Source organism: Artibeus jamaicensis, unplaced genomic scaffold, assembly GCF_021234435.1.
Source record: "Artibeus jamaicensis isolate MK-2021 breed Jamaican fruit bat unplaced genomic scaffold, CSHL_Jam_final scaffold_754, whole genome shotgun sequence".
Lineage (NCBI taxonomy): Eukaryota > Metazoa > Chordata > Mammalia > Chiroptera > Phyllostomidae > Artibeus > Artibeus jamaicensis.
The window spans coordinates 5131453-5156582 of record NW_026522054.1 but is presented as its reverse complement, the minus strand read 5'-3'; the positions used below and the strand labels follow the sequence as shown (position 1 = coordinate 5156582).

Genomic DNA, 25130 nt, shown 5'->3' with positions numbered 1-25130 from the left:
GATTTTACTATAGAACTGAAACTGCCTTGGGAGGCCTCGGGGCAGTGTGCTTAGGGTTCCTTCACCCTCTAGACAACTGTTATTCAAGACCCACAGAATGGCTGAGAACTATATTGGTACCTGGGGAGAAGGGCAAATGCCTCTCTTCTCATTTAGATTCCACACATTGTGGAAGGCCATGAAGTATAAAATAGTCTGTGGCTAAGAAAGGGTAAGAAAAAGCAGCATCATGGGCAATCCAGGCTGTTTTAAGTACACTTGAATGTAGGGGTGTGATATTAGAAAGAAGGCAAGAACTTGCTAGAAATGCAGTGTCCCGACCTCAGTAACGGAATCATGTCTAGTCTGTTGCTATGGTGTTAGGTAAGGGCACGTTTCATCAACACCTGTGTACATGACCCATCTATTTACCCGGCTCCTGGCATCCTCTGGTCGGGTGCACATAAAGAAATATGAGACAGATCTGCATAGGGATAGGAATATGTCATTTACTTTCTATGCACATTACATATGCTTGCTCCCCCTTTTTATGGCACCATCTTGGTGTTTCAAGCTCTGGATTGAATTCGTGGAAGAGTACGATGAAGTCAGAGGAGGAGAACGTGGCCCTAGGAGCCGGCTCAATATCTCTCACAGTTGCTTTCCTGATACCCATCTGTTACCCTAGGCTAGTTAATCAACCGTTCTTGGATGCTTCGTCTTCATCTATAAAATAAAATTGGAACTAGATTTGAAAATTACTGCCTTTAGGAGCCAGACAGATGACAGACTGTGTGATGGAGTCAGTGGAAGACATGAGGGAATGGTGAGGCTTATGGCAGAGCTTGGCAGATGATACTTTTTCCAAAAACAATCCAATGTCTCTGTTGCTTCCTTCCTCTTTCCTTCCTTCTCTTCCCTTTTTCTTCCCCCTTCCTCCCACACTGTGCTGGCCAAACAAAACACACGTGGAAGCTTGGTTCCCACTTTCTTAAGACAGACACTTTCTTAACTCAGTTCCCATCAGCACTGGATTGGACCATGTGCATGACAACAGTTCCGTTTCTCTCCAGTAAAAATAAGAGTAAAGAGGGACGTCCAGCCAAGGTGGAGGCATAGGTAGATATACTGTGCCTCCTTGCACAACCAAAATAAAGACAACAACACATTTAAAAACAAAAAACAACCAGAACCAATAGAAAATTGAACTGTATAGAAGTCCGACAACCTAGGAGTTAAAGAAGACACATTCATCCGGACCAGTAGGAGGGGTGGAGCTGGGCAGCTGGGTGGAGAGAACTTGAGACAAGGCGGCAGCTGGTGGACCAGAAAAGGTGGTGGCTGGTGGAGCAGGCGGTCCCACATTCACATGCGGATAAACCAGGAGGAAAAACTGGGGAGACAGACCACGAAACCCAGGGATCCACTGTGGGGAAATAAAGCCTCAAAACCTCTGAGTGAAAACACCTGTGGGGGTTGTGGTGGCAACAGGAGAAATTCCCAGCCTCACAGGAGAGTTTGTTGGAGAGACCCACAGGGTCCTAGAACATACATACAACCACCTACCTGGAATCAGCACCAGAAGGGCACAGTTTGCTTGTGGGTAGCAGGGGGAGTGACTGAAAGTCGGACAAGAGCAGAGCAAGTGGCACTGTGCCCTCTCAGACCCCTGCCTCACATACTTTGTCACAATGCAGTGACGTGGGTTGCCCCTCCCTGGCCAATACCTAAGTTTCTACCCCTTACTACATAACAGGTGTGCCAAGACCCAAAAAAGGCCCAAATGAAAGAACAGATCAAAGCTCAAAAAAAAAAACCAACAACAAAGGGATGTCGAGATAGCCAACCTATCAGATGCAGAGTTCAAAACACTGGTAATCAGGATGCTCACATAAATGGTTGAGTATAGTTGCAAAATAGTGGAAAAAGTGAAGGCCATGCAAAGTGAAATAAAGGACAATGTACAGGGAATTAACAGTGACAGGAAGGAAACCAAGACTGAAATCAACGGTTTGGACCAGAAGGAAGACATAAACATTTAACCAGAACAGAATGAAGAAACAAGAATTTAAAAAAATGAGGAGAGGCTTAGGAACCTCTGGGACAACTTTGAAAGTTCCAACATCTGAATCATAGGGGTGCCAGAAGGAGAAGAGGAAGAGCAAGAAATTGAAAACTTATTTGAAAAAGTAATGAACAATGTCCCCAATCAGGCCAAGAAAATAGACTTCCAAGAAGTCCAGGAAGTTCAGAGAGTCCCAAAGAAGTTTGGACTCAAGGAAGCACACACCAACATACATCATAATTGAGTTACCCAAGGTTAAAGATAAGGAGAGAATCTTAAAAGCTGAAAGAGAAAAGGAGAGAGTTACATACAAAGGAGTTCCCATTCATCTATCAGCTGACTTCTTAAAAGAAACCTTATAGGCAAGAAGGGGCTGGAAAGAAGTATTCAAAGTTGTGAAAAGCAAGGACCTACATCCAAGATGACTCTGTCCAGCAAAGCTATCATTTAGAATGGAAGGGCAGATAATGGGCTTCCCAGATAAGTTCAAGCTAAAGGAGTTCATCATCACCAAGCACTTATTATATGAAATGTTAAAGGGACTTATCTAAGAAAAAGAAGATCAAAACTATGAACAGTAAAATGACAACAAACTCACAACTATCAACAACCAAACCTAAAAAAAAATGAATTAAGCAAACAACTAGAACAGGAACAGAATCACAGAAATGGAGATCGCATGGATGGTTAGCAGCAGGGAGGGGAAGAGGGGAGAATGGGGGAAAAGGTACAGGGAATAAGTAGCATAAATGGTAGGTAGAAAATAGGGGGAGATTAAGAATAGTATAGGAAATGTAGAAGCCAAAGAACTTACATGTACAACCCATGGACATGAACTAATGGGCAGGGGGAATGCAGGTGGCAGGAAGTGTGCAGGATGGAGGGGAATAAAAGGGAGAAAATGGGACAACTGTCATAGCATAATCAATAAAATATATTAAAAAATAATAGTAAAGAGTAGAACTAGTTCATAAAAAGTGAAAGGCTGAAAATGGAAGTGTATAACTTGGGGGTGATCCTTTGAGAAAACTGAAGCTAATGCCAATGTCCCATGTTTTACTTGTGTGTGATTGACACATCTCTAAATCCTACAAAGAGTGTCTTTCTGTCCAGGGAAGGACTCACATCTGCAGAAGGCCTGTGGTAATCTTACTAGCCAATAATTTGGTCACTGAATGAACCAGCAGTGATATCATCTGGATTTTTGGCAAGCTCACAAAAATATGTGTGTAACTTAAGCAAAAGTGATTTTTCTCAACTTTACTTATCAAACTTGTTTCTTCTTCTTTTACTTCTTTTTCTTCATCCCCCCTTCTGCCTCTCCTACTCTTCCTTTTCCAGCTCTGCCTCCTTTTTTTTGCCTTTCTTGAATCTTTTCTGAGTATATTATTATGCCACATACAGTATGTATATTATATACACACACAGACATACACAGTCTCCACAGTGAATGTTTGCTTATTTGTTTGATTTACTATCTCAGCCTCATTGAGACTGAGACAGGCAACAGCATAATAAAGCCCTTTGGAAACATTCATTGTGAAATGAGAAAGTTATTTTGGTATTTCAGGGCAGACTGAACCATCTCTGTTTTCTAAAAATTAAGGAAATGGAGTAGTTTGGCTATTGAATAAGGACTGGTAATGCAAATAAAACTTGGAAACATCTGAGTTCATTTTTTGCTGATGAAATTTAAATCACATTCTTTTTTGTTTGTTTGATAGACTCATATGGGGTTTTTTTTTGTAGTTTTAACTTTCACGAGCATTTCTTTTAGCAGTATAAGAAAAATCCAGTAGAATTTCACTTTTCTTTTCCTACTTCTGATCGGTTAAAATGGGCAAGAGACAGGACTTAATATCCCAAAATGTAACTAGTCATTTCTAGCATGACCCAGAATCAAACATGGCTCAGTGTTATAAAATCGTAAGGGCATTTTCACAGGCTCTTGGACAGAAAAAAGAGATTAAGTTGTTTTCAAGCTATTGAGATACTGAGAATAATTATGGTCTCTCTTGAGATGTTTAAAAGACATGTTCTAAGCACTTTGCTAAGGTTAGTGTGTGTGTGTTTTACTTTTTATCATTTTCAGTTAATGATATTCCTTTCAGGGTCCAAAGGTACAGAGAGTAGCTGGAAACACACCTGTGCGTGTACCAAAGCAGCCTTGATTTTCAGTGAGCTTCACCCAGGCCCGCAGAAATATTTAAAGGAATGATTACCTAGGGTAGCTCTGAAAAACAGCCCCAGCGTACAACAACTGCTTCATGTGTTAGGCCTTGCAATGAAGCTAAATGTGAATTCCAGGTTCTCGATTACAGTGGGTAGTGATCTAACACCTCGCTGGACATCTGGACCAGAAGTGCTCCGCACCACCGCTGTGCCGGAGTAGCTCACTGTCCTGCCCACTTTTCATCAAGAGGAGGCTGCAGTCACAACGCAGCGACGTGGTGGGTTTGATGGACATCTCTCCTCAAGGCTGAGCACTAGCTGTCTTGTTAGATTGACCTAAACCTGTAGTTCTTGGCCAGGTTGCTGTTTTCTGCTCAGAGGACATTTGGTAATGCCTAGAGACGTTTTTGTTTGTCAGACCTGGGAGGGGGAGGGTGCTACCAGCCGGCACCCAGTGGGTCAGGGCCAGGGATGTCGCTGAATGTGTACAACACAGCGCCTTACAACAGAGAATTTTCAGGGCCGCTTGTCAGTAGTGCTGAGGTTGAGAATCCGTGACCCTGAAGAAGCAAGGCTTTGCTCACAGCCCTTGCTCTGCCGGAATCATACTTGAGAGTGATTACAATTAAGGATACAGATTGTATTGGCTGGTGGTTTTGCCCGTGTTCTGCCAGTCTGGCTAGGATTACGTCTTTATCAATGGAAAGTGACAGGTGCATAAGTCCTCCCAGTCGGTGCCAAAAGAATACCAGGTGTACCCCTCATTCTGCATCTAGCCAGTCTCCTTGATTTGCCAACATCCATGCATCATTAATGATCTTCCAGACACTGCTTTCTTAAGATGTTTGCATTCTTGCTGGGATTATTTTTCAGCCCTGGCGCCAAGCACTTGAGCACATTTGTCGGCTCTTGTGCGTCTTCTGATGGTCTTTTCTTTGAGATTTTTCTACTTCCTGTATAGCACTACTTCTGATCTCTCTCACTGTTGTCATTGCCATTTACAAAGCTGGCTTTGTCTGATTTTGGAATATGCTGTTTCATCTTGCTTGTACTACCCGTCAGTCCCTTAGTAAACATGGACAGCAATCTTCTGAGCTAGGCTGAGGCCCAGGCAAGGGTGGACAAACACATGTGCCTCTTATCTCGCTGTGGTCTCATTTTTCTGCTTGTCTGCCCTGGTCTGGGCTTGTTTTGAGGACGGCAGTGCATCTCATGTCTCAGCCGAGGAGGTCTGGCTGATTGCATGTTTTCTCAGAGACAGCTGGGCGCTTCACAGGGTGTGGCTCGCCGTCCCTGTCACCAGGATAATTCCCCTTCACTTCTCCCAGTACAGATGGAGAGTGTAGAAATGAATAATTCACAGGATGGGTGGGAGCGATGATCCTTCCTAGTCTGGGACATATTTACCTTTTGTTCAAAAACACCTTGATGAAGAGAGGCCCAGCAGTGAGCTAGGAGTTAGAAGTGGGGAAGCTGGGTTACAAAAATGACTAAGACAGACACAAATCGTCAGCAATCAGCAGCTGACTAACCTGTCTAGTGCTCATTGTGGTGGCTGATGTTCGGCTAGTGGACAAGCAGAGATATTATTTACTTAAACTTCTGTTCATGTGATTCTGTAGGAGCCAGCGGTCCTATTGGTGTTTGTATTCGTAATTAAGTTTATGCTCAGCCCACGTTTGGTGCTGGGGAGAAGGAATCAGGACGCACTGGGAAATGCCCTCTCTGTCTTCTCAGGAGAGAAGAGGAAAGGATGATCCTTCTTGCTCCTCCTTCTTGGTTCTAGGCAGATAAAGCTGTGCGCAAGAGCAGCGGCGCGGGAAGGAACTGGAACCTCCTGAGTAGTCTGGTTTCCTTCTGTGTAAGCAGCAGACCCTGCGTCTGGGGGTTAGTGTTCAGAATAGGGGCACGGGCCTCCGGTCGAGTGGCTCCAGCTGCAGAACAGGGGGGTTTCGTCCGTCCGGAACCATCTGGGCCTGTTATCCCTCAGGATTAACTGTGTTTGTCCGTTAAGCGTGTAGCTTGTGTTTTGCAAAGTCCTATGGAAATAACTTAAAAATATCCCTTATCAACATCTCAGTCTTTCACGTGACACTGTCTTCATAGTGCCATGTATCATGTCATCTCTGAACGTCATAAATTCGAGAAGACTAAACAAGACATTGGAAACATTAGCAAAGGGATTGAATGGGGCTCATCAAACTTGGCCATCATCACACTCTGATGAAAGGACTCTCCCTATAGGGATTTCAGCTGTGCGACGTTTTTTAAGATTTCCTTTCTTTTCCTTAATACAGCTTATTAGCGTTTAGTCAGATCAGGTATAAATAAATAGTAATCCTTTGTCTTAGAGGTGCAGGCATTTGACAGCTCCGCAGCGCACACTGTTAATGTTGGCCAAGCCCTGTCTCCTGTCTAATGGATGCCTGGGAGATAAGTGCTTTATTCATAGATTTAAGTGCATGCATCTAAAGCTCCGAGAACTGCACTGCTATCAAGTAACGCTTCCATTTTCCTTTTCCATGAACGAGTCTCTTTAGAAAATACATTCCTCAGTGGCTGGGAAACTGTTGCTGCTTCTTAGTTTTCTAAAATCAGGAATGCATCTTCTCCAGACTTTTCTTAAACTCAGGATGAGTCACGGGAGGATGGGCTCAGAGCAAGGTCTGTGGGGACACAGGGGTTGTGCGGAGAAGATGAAGTGAGAGAGTCACTGGGTCACTTGTGCAGATGAGTGATAGCGTGTCATGCTCTTTGTGTTGAACTCTGGCCTGAAAGACCTGTTCCCTTCAGGTTAAGCCAGGTAGAAAATGAGTTTCTGTAAGTGAGGAACCTACGTTAGATATCTTGCATCAGAGGGTGTATTTTAGAGTGTGTTTTCTTCCATTAACTTACGCCATTTTTTGTTTCCTATTTTGAAATTGATGAGCTTGGAGAATATGGAATCTGGTTTTCAAACGTGCTGTACTTATAAAGATGTTCTCAATAATGATCGGTAATGAAATTGTAAGTGTTTTCTAGCTTCCTTACAGTTCCCAATAAGTAGTAAGAATAGGAACTTTTTCTCCTGAGGACACAAGAAAAAATAGGCCTCAGTTGTCAAAGATGAGAAGAGAGACAAACGTCATTGTTGTCATCGTGGGGAGTTGTTGTTCTTAGGGAAGACACCATTTCCGAAGAACTTCAGAATTTTTAAAATGGGGTCCATTTGAAACAGTTAGACAATAGCTGTGCATGAACTTGTGTGGGAATCCATCTTTTTCCATCATAAATTTCTGATATATATGTGTGTGTTTACATATATATATATATATGTAAATGGTAAATTAATGAGGTAGAAAGCAACTTTCCAAAGCAGATGTCAAAATTTGCAAATGGTGACTGAAATCTGGGTCCTGGCTGTAATATACAAGGAACATTTTTTTTAATACTTACTTTTCTGGATTGGAACCAGTGAATTTAAACAGGAGACTAGGAGAAACAATGAGAAGTTTAAACCTAAAAAAGAAACTGGACCTTAATTAATGGAGGTACCAGTCTATTGTCTGGTTCTCCAGTGGTTGTGTATGTGAAGATACGTATTAAAGTTGGGCAGAGTGACGAGGCATGGCAGCACCTGTGTCCCCAGTGTCCCCAGTATCATCCTGTCGTTAAGACTCAAGTCCTTTGTTTGGGGTCACTGTTTCCCTAATCATTATTTCAGGTGCCCATTGCTGTGTAACAAACCACCCAAAGCTCAGTGGCCGCTTAGCGATCCCCTGTTCCTTGGGTCTCTCTTGTGCCATTGCATTCCGATGGCCTCTGGCCCTGGAGGGGCCTGGAGGGCTCCACTGGGCAGTTGGCCGGGCTGGGCTCCTCCCTTTCTAGGTGGTCCCAGGGCCTCTCCTTTCCCCATGGCCTCCCCACAGTCCCACCGGCAAGGGAGTCCGACTTCCTGCTTGTGGCGTGGGGCTCACACAAACAGTCCCTCCAGGAGGGAGGGAGCAGAACCTGGGAGACACTTTCAAGACAGGCCTGGTCTGGCCTGATGTGACTCCCACGGCATCGTATTGGTCACCACATGACAGACCTGCTCAGTTTCCACGTGGGAGAGGAGAAGGGCATGGGGCGGGGCTCTGTGGGGACCATCTTTAGAGATGATCTGTGAGAGTGATGTGCCTTAAAACAGTTCATTTTAGACTGTATGTTCAGTATGTGCTGGTGAGTTTAAGCTTCAATTCTAGGGTTAGTTGGTTGCACTAGCCAGGAATTTCTGCCTGAGACGTAGTCAGCCAGCGTGAGGTCTGCGGGGCTGCACTCAAGTTCACCGCTAGAAGCACTTTAGTTATTCAAATTTTGATTCAAAACCAAGGCAGGCAGTTGGCTGTCTTGCGGTGGGGGGCAGGCCCACTGGGACAAAGAAGCTTCCCTGGGCAGATGCCTGGTATGGTGGGGTCCCCCTTGTCTGTCCGCCCAGCCCAGTGTCTCCAGGTGGAGTAGGGAGTCTTAGGCGCTTTGCCTTCTTGGTTATTGTTTGGAGGTGTGGGTGGGGAAGGAGCCCTCCCCTTCAACCCTCCTGCTGACAGTACTGTGTGTAGTGCATATCAACCACTGAGGTGTCAGGGACCTTAGAGGTCATCAAGTGTAACCTTTAACCCATGAACTTAACCTTCTCTCACTTCCTCTAGCACAGTCCTCAGCAAGCTAGAAACAGCGCTCTGCCTTTTAAGATAGAGTATCAGAAGCATGGCTTCTCCTTTGGGAACTGCCTACGTATTGCACGTCATGTGGCCATCAGATTTCAGCAGCCTCACTTTTACCATGTTGTTGTAGAACGTGCAAAGAGGAGCATTCACCAGCTGAAATGTACCCTGGGAGAAGGTGAAGTCAGTGTTGGGGGAGATGCTCTGGATCCTTCTTTAAACGCCAATGTGGGACATGAGGACACCGAGACTGCCTGGCCCGAACTGCAACACAGCCATGCTGGTGAGCCGAGTGTGGCCCTGCCCTGGATGACCCGCAGAGAGTTCTTTAAAGTCCACGCAGTAATGACTCCAGCCCGTCCTCCACTCTACTGCTACGATTTTATTCCTGAAATACAAGTCAGCAAATGCAGTTCCCTCGCTTATTTTTTCTTTGACTTCCCAACGTCTATCTAGGCCAAAGTCCCAAATCCTAGCATCATAGCAACATTTCTGTTAGGTGGCTCCAAGCGACCTTGCTAGCCTCATGTTTCTGCCCTCCTTCCAACCATCTGTCCTGCAAGCCTCGTCCTGCGAGCCCTGCTCTATGCTCTTGCATGGGCCACGCCTTCTACCGGAACTTTTCTCACCCTTCTCTGCTTAGTGACTTCCTGTTCATCCTTCACGGCGATATCTTCTCTGTGAAAACAAGCACAATTAGATGCTTCCTTTTTTTGTACCACTATGTATGGCTCTGGGTCGACCTACACACTTACATTGTTTTATATCTATTAGTGTATCACTCTTGCCCAGGGGATTCTCAGCTCTTGAGTGGGAGAGATTTTCCCGTCTTTTCTTTGCATCCCCAGTTCTTCGTGCATAATATGTGTTTAAACAATATTTCTTAGAAGGATGGAAGGGCAGATGGGTGATGATAAACTGTGGATCTCAAATAAGATTAATAAACCCATTGCTTCTGCCCTGTAGTTAATCAACTCACAGCTTTGTTGCATCAGCAAGCAACTAAGGAAAGTGAGGTATCTCCATCAAGAAGACGAAAAATGTCCCCTTTGGTAAGTATCAACATGTGCAACTCAACAAGAGCATGATTTTTCTAACTATGTTTTAACTTTACAGTGTCATTTTAGAAGTCCATGTTGTAGACAGTTCTGAGCAGGGCACCCTTGGAGTGTACAGCATTAAAAGAAATGATCTGCTCTCTAATTATTTTAGCTGCACAAGAGGGACCTCTATAGCAGAGGGAACCCTGATTTTTTAATTTGTTATTCACTTGAAAAATGTGAGTGAGGAAATAGTTGGGAGGATTTACTTTGCAAATGTTAGCAACTATAAAAAAGGAACAAAATGCAGAAAAGATTAGCCATTTCTTTTTTAGAAGGTTATATCTGTATTTGATCATTTTTAGAATTTACTTAATCATAATTCTAGCCATCGTTTGTGGTACTCTTTTATTATATGTGCCAAAAGCAAAGTATGTCATCTTATTCTATGCTTAAAAAAATACCTGGTTGTAAAATTGTGTGATACAAGAAGTTACACCCTATTCCTTGTGAAATTTTTTATTGCCATTGCTTTGACTGAGTATATTTTTCCTGATTGGAGAAATGTGCTATCCTAAAAGCTAAGATAGGTGTCAAGAAAGGGTGAGGAAAGGATTTGGCCAGGTTTAAATGGCCGAAACAGTAGCGAAGGTGGAATTTTACCCATCACTACACCCTGGGCACCAAACACGGGTCTGCAGAAGCCGGTCAGCAGGGCGTGGCCCCGCAGTTGCAGCTGGCCCTCCTCTTCCTCGGAGCGTCCTGGGAGAGAGTCGTCTCTTCATTTTTCCATTTGCCATGTGCTTTCTATCACCACCTTCACTTTCCAGCTTTAAAAAATGTTCGTATCCCTTCATCTTATCTATTTGTGTAATTTATAGGATAGAGAAATAAATACTACTAGCTACATATCATCTGGTCTCTGTTTATAGGACACCAGTGCTACATTGACTATGAAGATGATATTCATGATTCTTTGCCAAACCGAAACATGCTGCACTTGTTCTTTCTTTTTCATAGAGGTCCTCAGAACACGAGGACACCAGCATGCCTACCGTCCACAATCTCGTCCCCATCATCAATGATCAGTCCCAGTACATCCATCACTTAGAGGCTGAAGTCAAGTTCTGCAAGGTGAGTTTCTCACGAAAACTTTAAAGCTACCTAAATGAAAGTTTACAGGAATGATGTCTTTTATGAAAAGGTGCTATTCTTAGTCTTCGTGTTTATAGCAGTACATTCACAAGTGCTGTGATCGTATGTATCAGGCTGGGGAAGGATGCCCTTGACCGTGCTATTTCTGACTGCTTAGTTTCCCAGCAGCCCGTAGCTGAACTATGTCTCATATCTCTTGATAATATGATCTCAGGTTTCAGAGTTTTTTTTCTTTGCACTCCATTCACTTTAGCCCAGCTGGTGACAGATGCTTTGGAATAGTAATTCCAGTCATCCCTTCCTCCCCCTTTTTCAGTTTACTAAGCTGGGCACACAGGTAGGGACTTCAGCTACTGGACTAAATCTGCTCCATTGTCAGTCTAAAGGTGGATACCTTGACTTTGAATGATAACAATGGTTCGTGGGGCTGCTGATAACAGTGATCCAAAAGCTTTATGTGTCCCCTCTGGCTGGAAACACTAGGCAGTGATGTTGCTCGACGATTTGGAGTTCAGTAATGCCGTGGATGCCATGGGAGACTTTCTGACTTCCCGAAGTATGTTAGTGCTTTACTTTTTCTTTCTTTCTTTCCTTTGTCAATATCAATGCATCAGGTCACATGATATTTTTATAGTAGTCACTGATATCTTTTCATATCACATCTCTGTCCCACTTGGTGTAGTCAGTGTTTTGGATCTTAGAGTGCTAGAGGTGTGTAGTGGTAGCTCACTGTTTTCATTGCAATTAGTATCTGATGATGGATAATACTGGACTTTTTCATATGCTTCTTTTCCATTCATAGATCTTCCGTGATGAGGTATGTGCCTGGGGGCTCTATTATCAGGCCCATGCAGACACATATTAAAGATTATGTCTTCTGGAAGAATTGCCCCCTTTTTATTTCTGATGTTTTTCTTTGCTTCAAAGTCTATAGTTATTCCGGCTTTCTTTTGGTTTATGTTAGCATGGTATGTCTTATGCCATCCTTTACTTTTAATCTGTATCTTTATATTTAAAGTGGGTTTCTTGTAGACACCATATACTTGGGTCTTGTTTTTTACTCTGATATTCTCTGTTTTTTCATCAGTGTATTCAGACCATGGAGGTTTACAGTGGTTATTGATATACTTGGATATCTCTAATATTGACCATATTTGTTATTGTTGTATATTCATTGTCCTTGTTCTTTCTTTCTTGTTTTCTACTCTTTTTCTGCTATCTTTGGTTTTAAGTATTTTTTATAATTTTATTTTTTCTCCTCTCTTATCATATCAGATGGACTTGTTTTTTAACTTTAATAAGTGGTTGTCCTCGAGTTGACAATTACATTTACCACTAATCTAAGTGTACTTTCAAATAACACTTGACCACTTCAGGGTTAGGGCAGATTCCTTATAACAGAGCATTCTTGATTCTTTCATGCTACTGTTCATAACATTGCCATTACTCACTTCAGTTATACAGAAACTATAATTGCCACATTCACTGTTGCTGTTACAACACTGAGCAAACTGCTATGTGTAGTATGTATATAATATGTTGTATGTAATATAGATTTGTATATCAATTACAATGAAGACAAATTAAGGATTTTATCTCCATATATTTCTTCTCTAACACTTTTTAAAATGCATATCTGAGGTTATAACCTATACAAATTTCTTCCTTTCTGAAGAGCTTCTTTTAATATTTCTTGTAAGGCAAATCTACTGGTAATAAGTTCCCTACATTTTTGACTACCTGAGTGAATTTTTTTCTTTCAATACTTTAAATATTTGTTTCCTTTCTCTTTTTGCTTACGTGATTTTTGAAGCGTAGTCATGTATAATTATCCTTGACTCTCTATAAGTATGGTTTCCCCTCCCTCCTTCCCCACTTCTTTATTTAAAAATTTTCCCTTTGTCTCTGATTTTCTGCAATTTGAACATGATATGCTTAGATGTAGACTTTTTGGTATTGTCCTGCTTAGTGTTCTCTGAGCTTCCTGGATCTGTGATTTGGGGCCTATCATTTATTTTGGAAAATTATTGATCATGAATGCTTCAAATATTTATTCTCCTTTATCTCTTTTTTCTATTCCTGGAATTCCCATTACACATGTTACACCCGTTATGATTGTCTCAAAATTCTTGGATAGTCTGTTCTTTTTCATCCTTAGTTTCTCTTTGCATTTCAGTTTGGGAAGTTTCTAACAACATTCTTCAAGCTCATTAATTCTTTCCTTGGGTGTGTCCAGACTGTCAATGAGCCCATCAAGGTGTTCTTGAGTTCTATTGCTGTGCTTTTTATTTCCAGCCTTTTCTTTTGATTATTTTTAGATGTTTCATTTCTCTGCTTGTGTTTCCCATCTGTTCTTGCATGTAGTCCACTTTCCCCACCAGACTCTTTAGCATATTAATGATAATTATTTGAAACTCCCAATCTGGAATTCCGACATCGCTGCCATACCCAAGTCTGGTGCTATGCTTGCTTACTCACTTTAAACTCTGTTTTAAGTCTTTTCGTACACTTGTAACTTTTTGTTGAATGCTAGACATGAGGTATTCGGTAAGAGGAACTGAGGGAAAGAGACATTTGGCGTGAGGACTTACGTGTATTGTGTTTTATGTTTATGTTTTATGTTTATTTGCTGGGAGTTAGACTGGGTCTATGGTTTGCTGTTGCTGTGGGTTTCAGGGGCTAAAATTTCCTCTAATGTCTTGGCTTTAGAGGAAATTGTCTCCCCTGTAGTCTTTGGGCTTCCCTTGGGAATTCTTCCAAAATAGGATACAAGGCAGGCAGTTAATTTAGTGCGTTTCCCTGTTATTAGATAGGAGCCCTTTTGATGGAGTGGTAAGATAAGGGAGCATGGGAAGCATTCTTTAGTCCTGTGACCAGGTCTCAGCGTTTGAGTCAGTCTGTGCCCCTGGGCCATGACCTTCACAGTGCTTGCCAGTCTTCTCCTCCCTCTAAGAGAGACCGGAAGTCTAGAAGGAGCTGAAGTTGGGTATCTCCCTTCCCCCAGGTCAGTTAGCACCAGAAGAAAACAGTTTCTTTAGGCTCTGGTAAAATAATTTTCTTGTTAAAAAGAACAGAATGCTTTGGGCATGTTTCAAAATGGCTGCTCTTCCTCTCTTGCTAGTAGAGGGAGGCATGAGGGGGTTTCTCTCTAGTCTTTGCTGTAAGAGCCTGGTGTCCTAGACATAACACCCACAAAAGTGTAGGATTCCCCCCTATCTCTGGGCCCCCCTCGAGTTTTTAACTCTCAGCTGCAGATAATGAGCATTTCATCATGTGCATGTCACGTGCTCCTAGCCCAGCGCTCTTTCCCCGGAAGGCTCTCTGTGTTGTGATTCTCAGGGGCACCTACCTGTCTGTCTGTCTTTCTCTCCAACCCAGGACAAAAGTTTTCCTGTGACTCTGATGCATCTAAGAAGAGTGGTTGATTTTTCAGCTTATTTAACTTTTTTCTTGTTGTGAAAGTGAAAGGTTAAGCTAAGTCTGCAATATTGTTAAAATTGCCACTTTCAATTACAGCTTTGGTTTTCTGCATATATTGCATAACAGTTTTTGGTTGCACTAGTAATGAAGATTAAGTTAAGTAGTGTGCCATCAACATGTTGATAGTTTTTGACATTTTTCAGAAAATGAATTGCCATTTAGTAGCTGCTCTGATTGTTATTTATCTGTAATTCCTTATATTACACCCTGAAAGGCTAATAAAACACTCTTTCAGAATTCTCCACCAAAGTATTTCACTCATAATTGCCCTCCATCTGGCTACCCATTCATAGGTCATCATTATAACTTTTCAGAGTTTCCTTTTATTCTCAGAGTCTTGTGTGAACTATTGATAGTCCTATGTCAGTTTTCAATAAGTTATTGGCACTTGATGAGTGATAATATAGCTTACCTTAGTTTTCAGCAGTCTGCTTCCTCCTTAAAACTCTTTTTGATTGAGGAACAAGTATGAAAGACACAGGGATGAGGACTCGGGGGTGGAAATGGGAGGGAGGTGGGGAGACGGGGCAGGGGGGGGCTGGGATGGGAGAAATAGACAAAGAAATGTACTTGAAAAATAATTAAATAAAAATTTTTTAAAAACCCTCTTTTCGATAACCCCTTTAATTAAAGCTTTTCTATAAGCCTTAATCCCTTGAAGAAAAATTGGTCAGACCACACGCCTATGTGAAAAGGCCATCAGCAGTTCCCCTACTGCACACCCTCAGCCTTCTCTTTGTTTGTTAACTAATATTTGTCTCTCTAAACACAGTTATAGAACTTAAGAAAATGGGTAGGGAGCATAAGTCTTGCATGCTTTTCACCATGTGGGATCACCTAGTAATCAACAAATAAAAGCACTGCTTCCAAATGCTGAATGTATTTTGTATCGGTTTCTGCTTTTTATAGGAGGAACTCTCTGGAATGAAAAAGAGGTTACAGGTAGTCGTGTTTAACAACGAACAGCTCCAACAAGAGTTAAAGTTGCAAAGACCAGAGGAAGCGATGAGGGAACAAACACTTCTGGATGCAACTGTGAGCGTTTTTAAAAACCACAACTGTATTTTAGTTTGAATGTTCCCTCCTCCTCCCTGCCCGGCCCTCTGAACCACGGAGATTTTCTCCTTGAAGTTTGGCAAAAAGTACTGTGCGTGAATGTGCTCGGGGCCTCAAACATTAAGATTCACCAAGGTGGAACGAATCCTCAAATGACAAATTATGTTTTTTCCATACGGAAGGGGGAGGTCTGAAAGCAGGGAGTGTCTTAGATGGGAAATTCTTTGTTAACGCAAGAAACTGTTCAGAACTGTAACTCAGATTTCTGTTCTATTTCTCTAAATGTTTCTTGGATTCTGAATTTTAATTAAGTCTAATTAGCAAGCATGGTGTAGCAGAAGGAACACCGGCCCGCAGGTCGAAGAATCAAAACGTTAGTCTGTCCATTGTCTCTTGTAAATTGGGTGTTTAGCAGATGCTGTGACTTTACAGGACTTTCAACATGGCTTCACCCCATGGCCCTCTGTTTATTGGCAACTGGAGAAGATTCACCTATATTAGCAGTTCTTAGTCTTTGATGTGAATAATAGTCAGTTTGGATACTTGCTACAATGCAGATTGCTGAGCTCTGTCTCCAGAGAGTCTGAGTATGTTTGTCTGGGTTGAGTTTTTGAGTTAAAAATACGACATTTTAACACGTTGCCTAAGTGATTCTATTTCAGTGGACCACATTTTCAACAACAGTGGACTAAGTGGTCTCTGTAATTCTTTTGATGGTATTTAAATAGTGTTTAAACTTAGTTATCTCCTTATGACTTGTCAGAGATACTTTTGCCTTGAAAGTGTTTTTCATTTTTCACCCTTGCAGTGGAATTCAGTTAATCAGAGCTTGTTCTGCTTTTTGAGACAAATTCAGCTTTCCGTGGGGAAGCTTTAATACTTGCCTGTTGCAGCTTTACTTTGCAAGGGATGCTGGGGGTTTTGATACAGTTGTCATTGGTAAATCAGTTTTTTTAAGAACAAATGTTTTAATGTTTTAACTAGGTGTTGTCTGATTTTTGTTTCTGAAGTTTTTTTTTTAATTTACCTGGCCTGATGTTTCATTTATAATCCTTGAGTTCTATGCATTAGAATTTGCTATTTAGAAATTGTTGATTGTGTTAACTTTGAAAAATGAAACATGATTAGTATTTCAGTTTATTTTTCTGCAATTACATTTCAATTTATGATCAGCTATTTTCCTTCACTGTGACTTTTTCTGAATAATTATATCATTATATTATTCAGATTAGTAGTTCAAAATTCTACCTTAGTGCTTATTATCTTAATATCAATTTGAAGATAACATAGCCATACAAAAAAGTACTTAGAAGCAGCTCGTTTTTTTAAATACATATATTCTTTTGCTTTTCTTCCAAATGTGTAATCATTTAGCAAACAGCGGCTCAATTATTCATAGTCTTCATTATTTATACAACGGCAAAGAAGTGGAAGAAGGGGAAGTGCAGCGAGAAAGGAAATTAGGCAGACAAGTGAGTCAGAGGGCCGGCCAAGCGAGTGGTGCGAAAGGGGAAGGAAATGGTGCGAAAAGGGACATGCGCTTGGCCACGTGAACAAGGGCAACTTGCTAAAGAAAACTACAGTTACAGTCATGGAAAGAACAAACTCCTAGTGAGCTTTCATTGCTTTGGTTTTTACACATTCCCATGAGCTAAAATATAACACAAATATTGCAGTCGTTTGTTGCAGAAGTGCCAGGTGACCTTGCTGTCTATTCAGTGTCAGTCGTCTGTGTTACTTGGTCGTTCCAGCAGTGCGACCCCCACTTTTTACTCGTACAGGTCAAATGAGGCATTTCAACAACCTATGCATGCTGCTTTCTTAAAATAATATGTCTTCATGTAAATGAAACTTTTTAGAGTACCTTAAATATAAACAGATCAAAGGATGGCATCTTCCTTTTTCTTCTGAACTCTTTTTTTTAAAAAAGATTTTATTGATTTTTAGAGAGAGGAGAAGAGAAGGAGAAAGAGAGAGAGAGATACACCAATGTGTGGTTGCCTCTTACAGGACCTCTACTGGGGACCTGGCCCGCAACCCAGGCATGTGCCCTGACTGGGAATCAAACTGGTGACCTTTTGCTTCACAGGCCTGTGTTCAATCCACTGAGCCACACCAGCCAATGCTCTGAACTCTTTTTATTGAGCCTCTTGCCACGTAGGTGGTAGATCTTGCTAAAGCTCTTCATGGATTTGAACATAGATTTTCAGTGTTTCTTAAAGCCCTCTTCTGAAAATTGATTTAAATAGTTACATAGTAATAATTAATATTTACTGATGACTACACGGTTATGGTGTTTCAGGCACTATATGAAGCACTTCATTTACGTTTTGTTATTTTAGTTTTATATTAACCACACAAGGCACTGTTATTATGTCTCTTTTCAGATGAGTAAATTAAGATACACAGTGGTTAGGTAACCAAAGTAACCTGTCTAATTTCACAAAACTAGAAAATAGCAAAGCTAAGACTCAAACATGGGAATGTCTGACCCCAAATCCATCCCCCTAGCCTTGAATTATGCTGCCTGCCTACATGAATTAGTAATGACTTGTCAGGATTGAACCAAACCATCTTTGTTTGGCCTGGGATAAAAGATTTCCCTCAGAAGGCAAGAGCCTCCTCTTGATTGTTTCTGAGTTTTAACCTTGGACTTGAGTGGTAGCCTACATGACTTTCAGCTTTTAGCCTAGTTTTTGACCTACCAGTTGAAGAAGAAAGCAGATTGTTGTTTTTTTTTAAAAAAAACTACAATGTTTGAAGAATATTTCATTTCCATTTTTATTTTTCATTGCTTATTCTTATAAAATTTCTTTCCATGGAGGGATTTTTGTGAGAGTTCAAAAATTATAACATTAAAATATGCTACTTACTAGAACTTCTGGCCTGTATACTCAAGGATCTAGGAGATTTTTTTTTTTTAAGTAGCAGATTTCCCAGCCATTTCTTTCCATGTCTATTCTCATCCGCTGTCCCTACCAATCTCTCTGCTCAGTTAAGAAAGTAAAGGTTTTCAGTGGTCATCAGGGATGTAAATGTAATTCGATTTTTGAAATCTTAGTCAAATGCCATTCAAGCTTTTAAGAGCTGTCTGAGACAGAATAAAGTGTGAATTAGACTAGCACGTCTTTCCCAAGAATGCAAATGTTTCTGTCATGTTAGTGACTGAAGGTCTGTGTGCTTGCTTTCCCCAATTTCTCCATAAAATTAGCACCACCCTTCTTCATTGCTCTCCAAGGCAACTCTGGGTGCAATCCAGTCTTACGAGATTGGTCCCTACCTATCCAGTCAAGTTCAAGCTTATTATCTCATACTCTTCAGGTCCTTATTTGACTCTAGCTTGGCCTTCTGACACCCATTGCCTTGTGCTTCAGCATCTAAGGATGCTGAATTCCCTGAGTCCCCTGCGACCAGCCTATTTCACACTGCTATGGCTTTTCTCACCATGTTCTCTTGTCCTGGTGTGCCCTTCCTGTGTAGCTTACTCTTATTTATCCTCTGGGCACCAATGTCTAAACTCTAGAAAAATCCTCCTTGAATTTCCTGTATGGAATGGAATCTCAGAGTTCTACCTTGGGGAATGTCATTTTCCACCTTCTAGCCCCATACGACACTGCAGTATAGTTGTCTTTGTGGGGACCTCTCCTGTGGCTACTACTGTACTCTCTGGCCCCGAGCAAGAGTTCGGTGATTATTTGTTGAATGGATGTAAGTATTTTAGTCCTGGCTGTGCACATAGGTCACGTGGATCTTGGGCTGCTTATTTCACTGAATGCTGAGAGGTGCCAGAGGTGGAAAGCAGGCCCCAGGTTCACTAAACTCCATCTGCAGACCTATTTGTTGGCCAAATGTTAAGCCAATATTTATCAATGCTTCCGATGAAAAGCTAGATCTCTGGCTTATTTTTTTAATAAAAGGATTTTGGAAATATGAGTTTGCTTTCACACGTGGCAGCAATGGACTGGAGGCGGAAGGGGCTGCTTCTTTCGGGTGGTGTGTTATGGTCCCCACCACTCCTTTTGAATCCCTGACATGTCACGCACTCTTTTGCTTGTTGAAGACAAGGATTACTCTGGAGCCAGATTGCCAGGGTTCGAATCCTAGCCATACCACTTATTAGCTACTTCCTACTTCTGTAACTCAGCAAGTTATGCCGTGTGACTCAGTTTCCTCACCTCTAAAATGGAAATAGCAATGAATCTTACAGGGTTGTTGTAATGAGCAAATGAACTAATATATGTGAAGCACATAAACAGCGTTGGGCGCAGAGTAAACACCATATGTATTAACAGTTATTATTAGTCACGCCTTTCTGTAATGTGAAAAACGAAAGGCAAGCTACGGGAGAGCTGTGTGTTTCGAGAGTCCATGTCTTAGGAGAAGAGATAGATTCATTTGCTCACTGCCCTGACATCTTTGACTTTGTAGCGCGTGCTGTGAAATATGACCCTCGTAGCTGGACAATGTAAAATGATTATTAATTTTCAGTGAAGAAGCATCTGCTTTTTAAAATTCTTTTATCATAGATAAGACTCAAGTATTCCACTTGCAAAGCATACATGTTGATTTAAAGGTAACTGTTGATTGCAATTACCGGCATGTTGTGTTTTAGGGAAACATGCAGAATTCTTGGATTACAACAGGTGAAAATTCCGGCGTGGAGGAAGCTCCCAAGAGATCGCTCTCCTGTGGCAGCGTGGATATTGTCAAAGCTTCGTCTGCCAGGGAGGCTGAGAAATGGAAGCTAGAACTGGTAAGTATTTAGGTGCTTTTGTGCTAACATATCTACTTTTTTGGGTCCTTTTTATTGTGGTAAATATACAAAACATAACATGTAACATTTTAGTAATTTAAAAATTTACCATTTTAAGTGTACAACTCATTTGCATTAGGTCCATTCACAATGGTGTGCAACAGTCAACACTATCCATTTTCAGAACTTTTCATCATCCCCCCAAAAAACTCTGTACATGTCAAACGGTAACTCCCATTCTCTTCTCTCTCCACCCCCTGGTGACCTCCTCTCTTCTGTCTCAATGAGTTTGGCTGATCGAGGGCCCTGCCACAGTGCAATCAAACCGTATTGATCCTCTCGTGTCTGGCATGTCTTACTTAGCATAATGTTTTCCAGGTTCATCCATGCTGTAGCATGTACAACAATTTCATTGTCCAAGTTCTCAGTGCTCATACAGAGAAAAGCACAACACATCTGTTTAAGATTCACATCTGCTCAAAAGTGTTCAGCATGCTTCCAGCGCCTCTACTCTGTGGAGACTGCGTGAGCTGTCTAAATAGGGGTCTTCGTGTTTGTATTCTTTCCGTGAATAGCTAACCTTGCCTCTTCAGTCCGTCTGGGCTCCCTTTCCCACCTGGCCCTTTACACGCCCCGCCTCTTCTGCGCCTTTCTTTTTTTTTTTTTTTAACTTTTTTATTGATTATGCCATTACATTTGTTCTATTCCCCCCCTCCGTTCCCCTCCACCCTGCATACCCCTCCCCCACCATTTCCCCCTTTAGTTCATGAACACGTGTCTCAAGTTCTTTAGATTCTGTATTTCCCCTACTATTCTTACCCTCCCCCCCATCTATTTTCTATCTACTGTCTATGCTACTTATTTTCTGTACCTTCTCTCCCCTTCTCCTCCTCCCACTCCCCTGTTGCTAACCCTCCATGTGATCTTCATTTCTATGGTTCCGCTCCTGATCTAGCTGTCCTCTTAGTTTGCTTTTGTTTTAGGTGTGGTTGTTACTAACTGTGCGTTTGCTGTCCTTTCACTGTTCATCTTTTTTATCTTCTTTTTCTTAGGTAAGTCCCTTTAACATTTCATAGAATAAGGGCTTGGTGATGATGAACTCCTTGAATTTGATCTTATCTGAGAAGCACTTTATCTGTCCTTTCATTCTAAATGAAAGCTTTGCTGGATAGAGCAATCTTGGTTGTAGGTCTTTGGTTTTCATGACTTGGAATACCTCTTTCCAGCCCCTTCTTGCCTGTAAGGTCTCTTTTGATAAATCAGCTGATAGTCTGATGGGAACTCCTTTGTAGGTGACTGTCCCCTTATCTCTTGCTGCTTCTAGGATTCTGTCCTTCATTTTAATCTTGGCTAATGTAATGATGGTGTGCCTTGGTGTGTTTCTTCTTGGGTCCAACTTCTTTGGGACTCTCTGAGCTTCCTGGATTTCCTGGAAGTCTATTTCCTCTGCCAGAATGGGGAAGTTCTCTTTTATTATTTGTTCAAATAAGGTTTCCACTCGTGACTCTTCCCCTTCTGGTACCCCTCTAATTCGAATGTTGGAACGTTTAAAGATGTCCTGGAGGTTCCTAAGCTTCTCCTAATTTTTTTTGAATTCTTGTTTCTTCATTCTTTTCTGTTTGATCATTTTTTTCTTCCTTCTGGTTCACTCCATTGATTGGAGTCCCAATCTCCTTTCCATTACTATTGGTTTCCTTTGTATTACCATTCATTTCAATTAGTTTAGCCTCCATATGTTTCTCTAATTTGTGACTAAAATCAACCAGTTCTGTAAGGATCCTGATCACCAGTGTTTTGAACTGTGCATCTGAAAGATTGGCTATTTCTTCATCGCTTAGATCGATCGGTTCTGGGGCTCTGAGTTGTTCTTGAGCCATTTTTGGTCTGTTCGCGCCGTTAAGTAAGTGGAGCGAAGCCTTAGTTGTTTACCAGGATGGGGTGACCCAGGTCGCTGGTTTGTGATGCTGTGTGTGGGGGCGTGGTCAGAGAGGGAGCAATGGCGGTCCTCTCCGCTAGCCCAGTCCGTCCAGTCACACCATTCGCCCCAGGCCTGTTTATCTGATCGGAATTGTGCGAGCCTGCTGCGCCGCGCTGGCTCCCCTCTTCACTGGTTTACCTGCACGCAGATGCGCGACCGACCGCAGACAGCTCGCCGCCCCTCTCCCCTGTGCGCTCCCGTAGCTAGCCCGCGATCTGCGCTTTCAGCTGCTTGCGCACCACCCGTTCGGGAATTTTTTTTTTGCCAACCTGCTCCGCTGCTGGCTTCACTCCTCTTACCGGTTTAGCTGAGCATTTCGTTGTCTTTGGACTCCATATTGTCAGTGTTCTGTGTGGCTTGGTTGTGTTTTTTGTTGTTAAAAATAGTTGTTCTTAGATTTGGTTGTGCACGGAAGCAAGGTGGTTCCACCTACACCTCCATCTTGGCGGAAGTCTCCTCTTCAGCGCCTTTCGCTCCGTCGGAAATGATGCTTTACGTCTCAGCGCCTCCTCCACGGAGTTTTCTCTACTTCCCTTTGACTGAGTGACAAATAACTTTGCCTTCTGCACACCTTGCTATCATAAATTCTATATAAATGAATTTATAGAGTTCGTCTGTCTTTCCGCGCCTTGCTAGAATCTAGTTCCGTGAAGTTGGAGGTGTCTCCATCTTAGATACCCGGTAAGTACTTGTTGAATGAGAGAATGGCAAGCGCAGGGGCCTGTAGAGAGCTTGGTCTGTCGTCCATGTTTTACAGCTTTCCTTTTGTTATTCGTTCCATTGTGTCATATATGCATATTGTATGTATGTTTATTATGCTTCAAATGTATAGCAGTCACAGTAGGGGGCCCCGGTGGGGTTGGATCTTTGTCCTCGTTAACCTTGTTGGTTATAGTCTGTTTTTCCTGGCATCACAGTTTTTAAAGAACGGCCTGATTTATGCAAGTTTGAACAGAACTTTTTCTCTGTAATTGCCATTTTTTGACTCAGTAGTTTGTGCAGGATTTCACTCAGTAAATACAGAAAGCTTTACGAGGACGAGAGGAAGTAGCTCCTGAGAGCGCACGTTATTTTTTCTTCTGGGAAAATATTGAGTTTCATACTAATCATTAAAGTTTGCTTATAAAACACAGGACATAGAAGAAATGTAATTTTTTTTTTCCTTTTCTAAAGGAGAGGCTGAAACTTACTTATGAAGAAAAGTGTGAAATCCTGGAATCACAAGTGAGGATTTTGAGGTGAAGTATTACCACTTATATAAAATCATAGCAAAGGCACAATGATCTTAAAATATGGGTCTGGCGAAAGTAAGGCCTGCTCAGGGGTCATCACGGTAATAACATGGGTATAATGATTTGTGGTTATAATTTGAACAGTTCACCCAAAGTGTCCTGTGGTGTGCTTGGGTGTGATATTGTCATGTTAAAGAATCACATGCTTATGATTTTGTAATAAAAGATTTCATGATAAAAAGGGGGCATTAGTTATGCTGCTCCCCTGTATATTTGAATGTTTGCTGAACTCCTAGTTTTAGTCTATATAAGAATTATTTGATGACATTTTGTTTACAATATAATACATATGCTCTTATTATTAAAGAACAAGGAGGCATCAAATTGTGAGATCCCTTTCCAAATGTTATTTCAAATAACTGTGAACTAAATTACAAGTTTTATTTCTCATTAACTGTAAAATATTTGTGTTTCCTGACAGAAATAAGAATAAAGAAATTAAGCTTTTAAAATAAATAGTGAAAATAATATGAACCATGAAAGGACAGCAAACTCACAGTTATTAACAACCACAACTAAAACAAAAGCAAACTAAGAGGACAGCTAGATCAGGAGTGAACCATGGAAATGAAGATCACATGGAGGGTTAGCAACAGGGGAGTGGGAGGAGGAGAAGGGGGGAGAAGATACAGAAAATAAGTAGCATAGACGGTAGGTAGAAAATAGATGGGGGGGCAAGAATAGCATGGGAAATATAGAATCTAAAGGACTTGAGACACATGGTCATAAACTAAAGGGGGGGTAATGGTGGGAATGGGGGGTGCAGGGTGGAGGGGAACGAAGGGGGGAAATAGGACAACTGTAATGTCATAATCAATAAAATATATTTAGAAAAAATAAATAGTGAAATGAAGCACTCTAGTTTTCAAATTACATGTAAGAGTTTTTTTCTTTATTGATTTTTCTTCATTTAATGTTAAAGGTGCAACAGTAATATAATAATTTAAGTATTTTTGTATACATGGTGAGTTTGTGTATACATAATGAGTTTTCACGTGCTTTTCATATGTTTTAAAAATTCCAATAAAAGCTATATATTATAGATTAACCATTAGTGATTTATTATGTATTCATTGTCCAAGAATTGAAATGCAATGTTCTCCTTTTGGAGCTAGAAAGTTATTTTTTTATACAAAAAGATACAAGGAATTATTTTTTCTATGTTAAAGTTTATTTTAAACAATAGTAATGAAATATTTTCAAATGAAATGACCTTTAAAATACTCATAATAAATTTACTTTGATAATTTTATTTTATTTATTAAAATGCTTTTAATGATTACTTTACTTTGGTAGTCTGATTTGAAACAAAATTTGAAGTCTTCAACAAGTATGTGTCTAGAGATGTCGCTAGAGTAATACTAAGAACCAGAACACAGGGGCATTCACCACATGTGCTGTCGTTCACTGATTTTAATACGCTCTTATCATACTTTGTCCACATTCATTTGAAGACTTACAGAGAAATTTTTACTTTT

At 41.3% G+C, this 25130-nt stretch overlaps 1 protein-coding gene across 4 annotated transcripts in view; it reads left to right on the top strand.

Annotated features, from left to right (window-relative positions):
* Positions 1-25130, top strand: part of SDCCAG8 (SHH signaling and ciliogenesis regulator SDCCAG8) — a 224234-nt gene that overhangs the window by 3729 nt on the left and 195375 nt on the right. For all 4 annotated transcript variants that reach the window (XM_053659543.1, XM_053659544.1, XM_053659546.1 and 1 more), the window contains exons 2-7: positions 9029-9181; positions 9865-9950; positions 10959-11072; positions 15483-15608; positions 20242-20382; positions 23534-23598. In XM_053659543.1, the coding sequence (XP_053515518.1) occupies positions 9029-9181; positions 9865-9950; positions 10959-11072; positions 15483-15608; positions 20242-20382; positions 23534-23598 (685 nt within the window). The remainder of the gene's footprint in view (positions 1-9028; positions 9182-9864; positions 9951-10958; positions 11073-15482; positions 15609-20241; positions 20383-23533; positions 23599-25130) is intronic.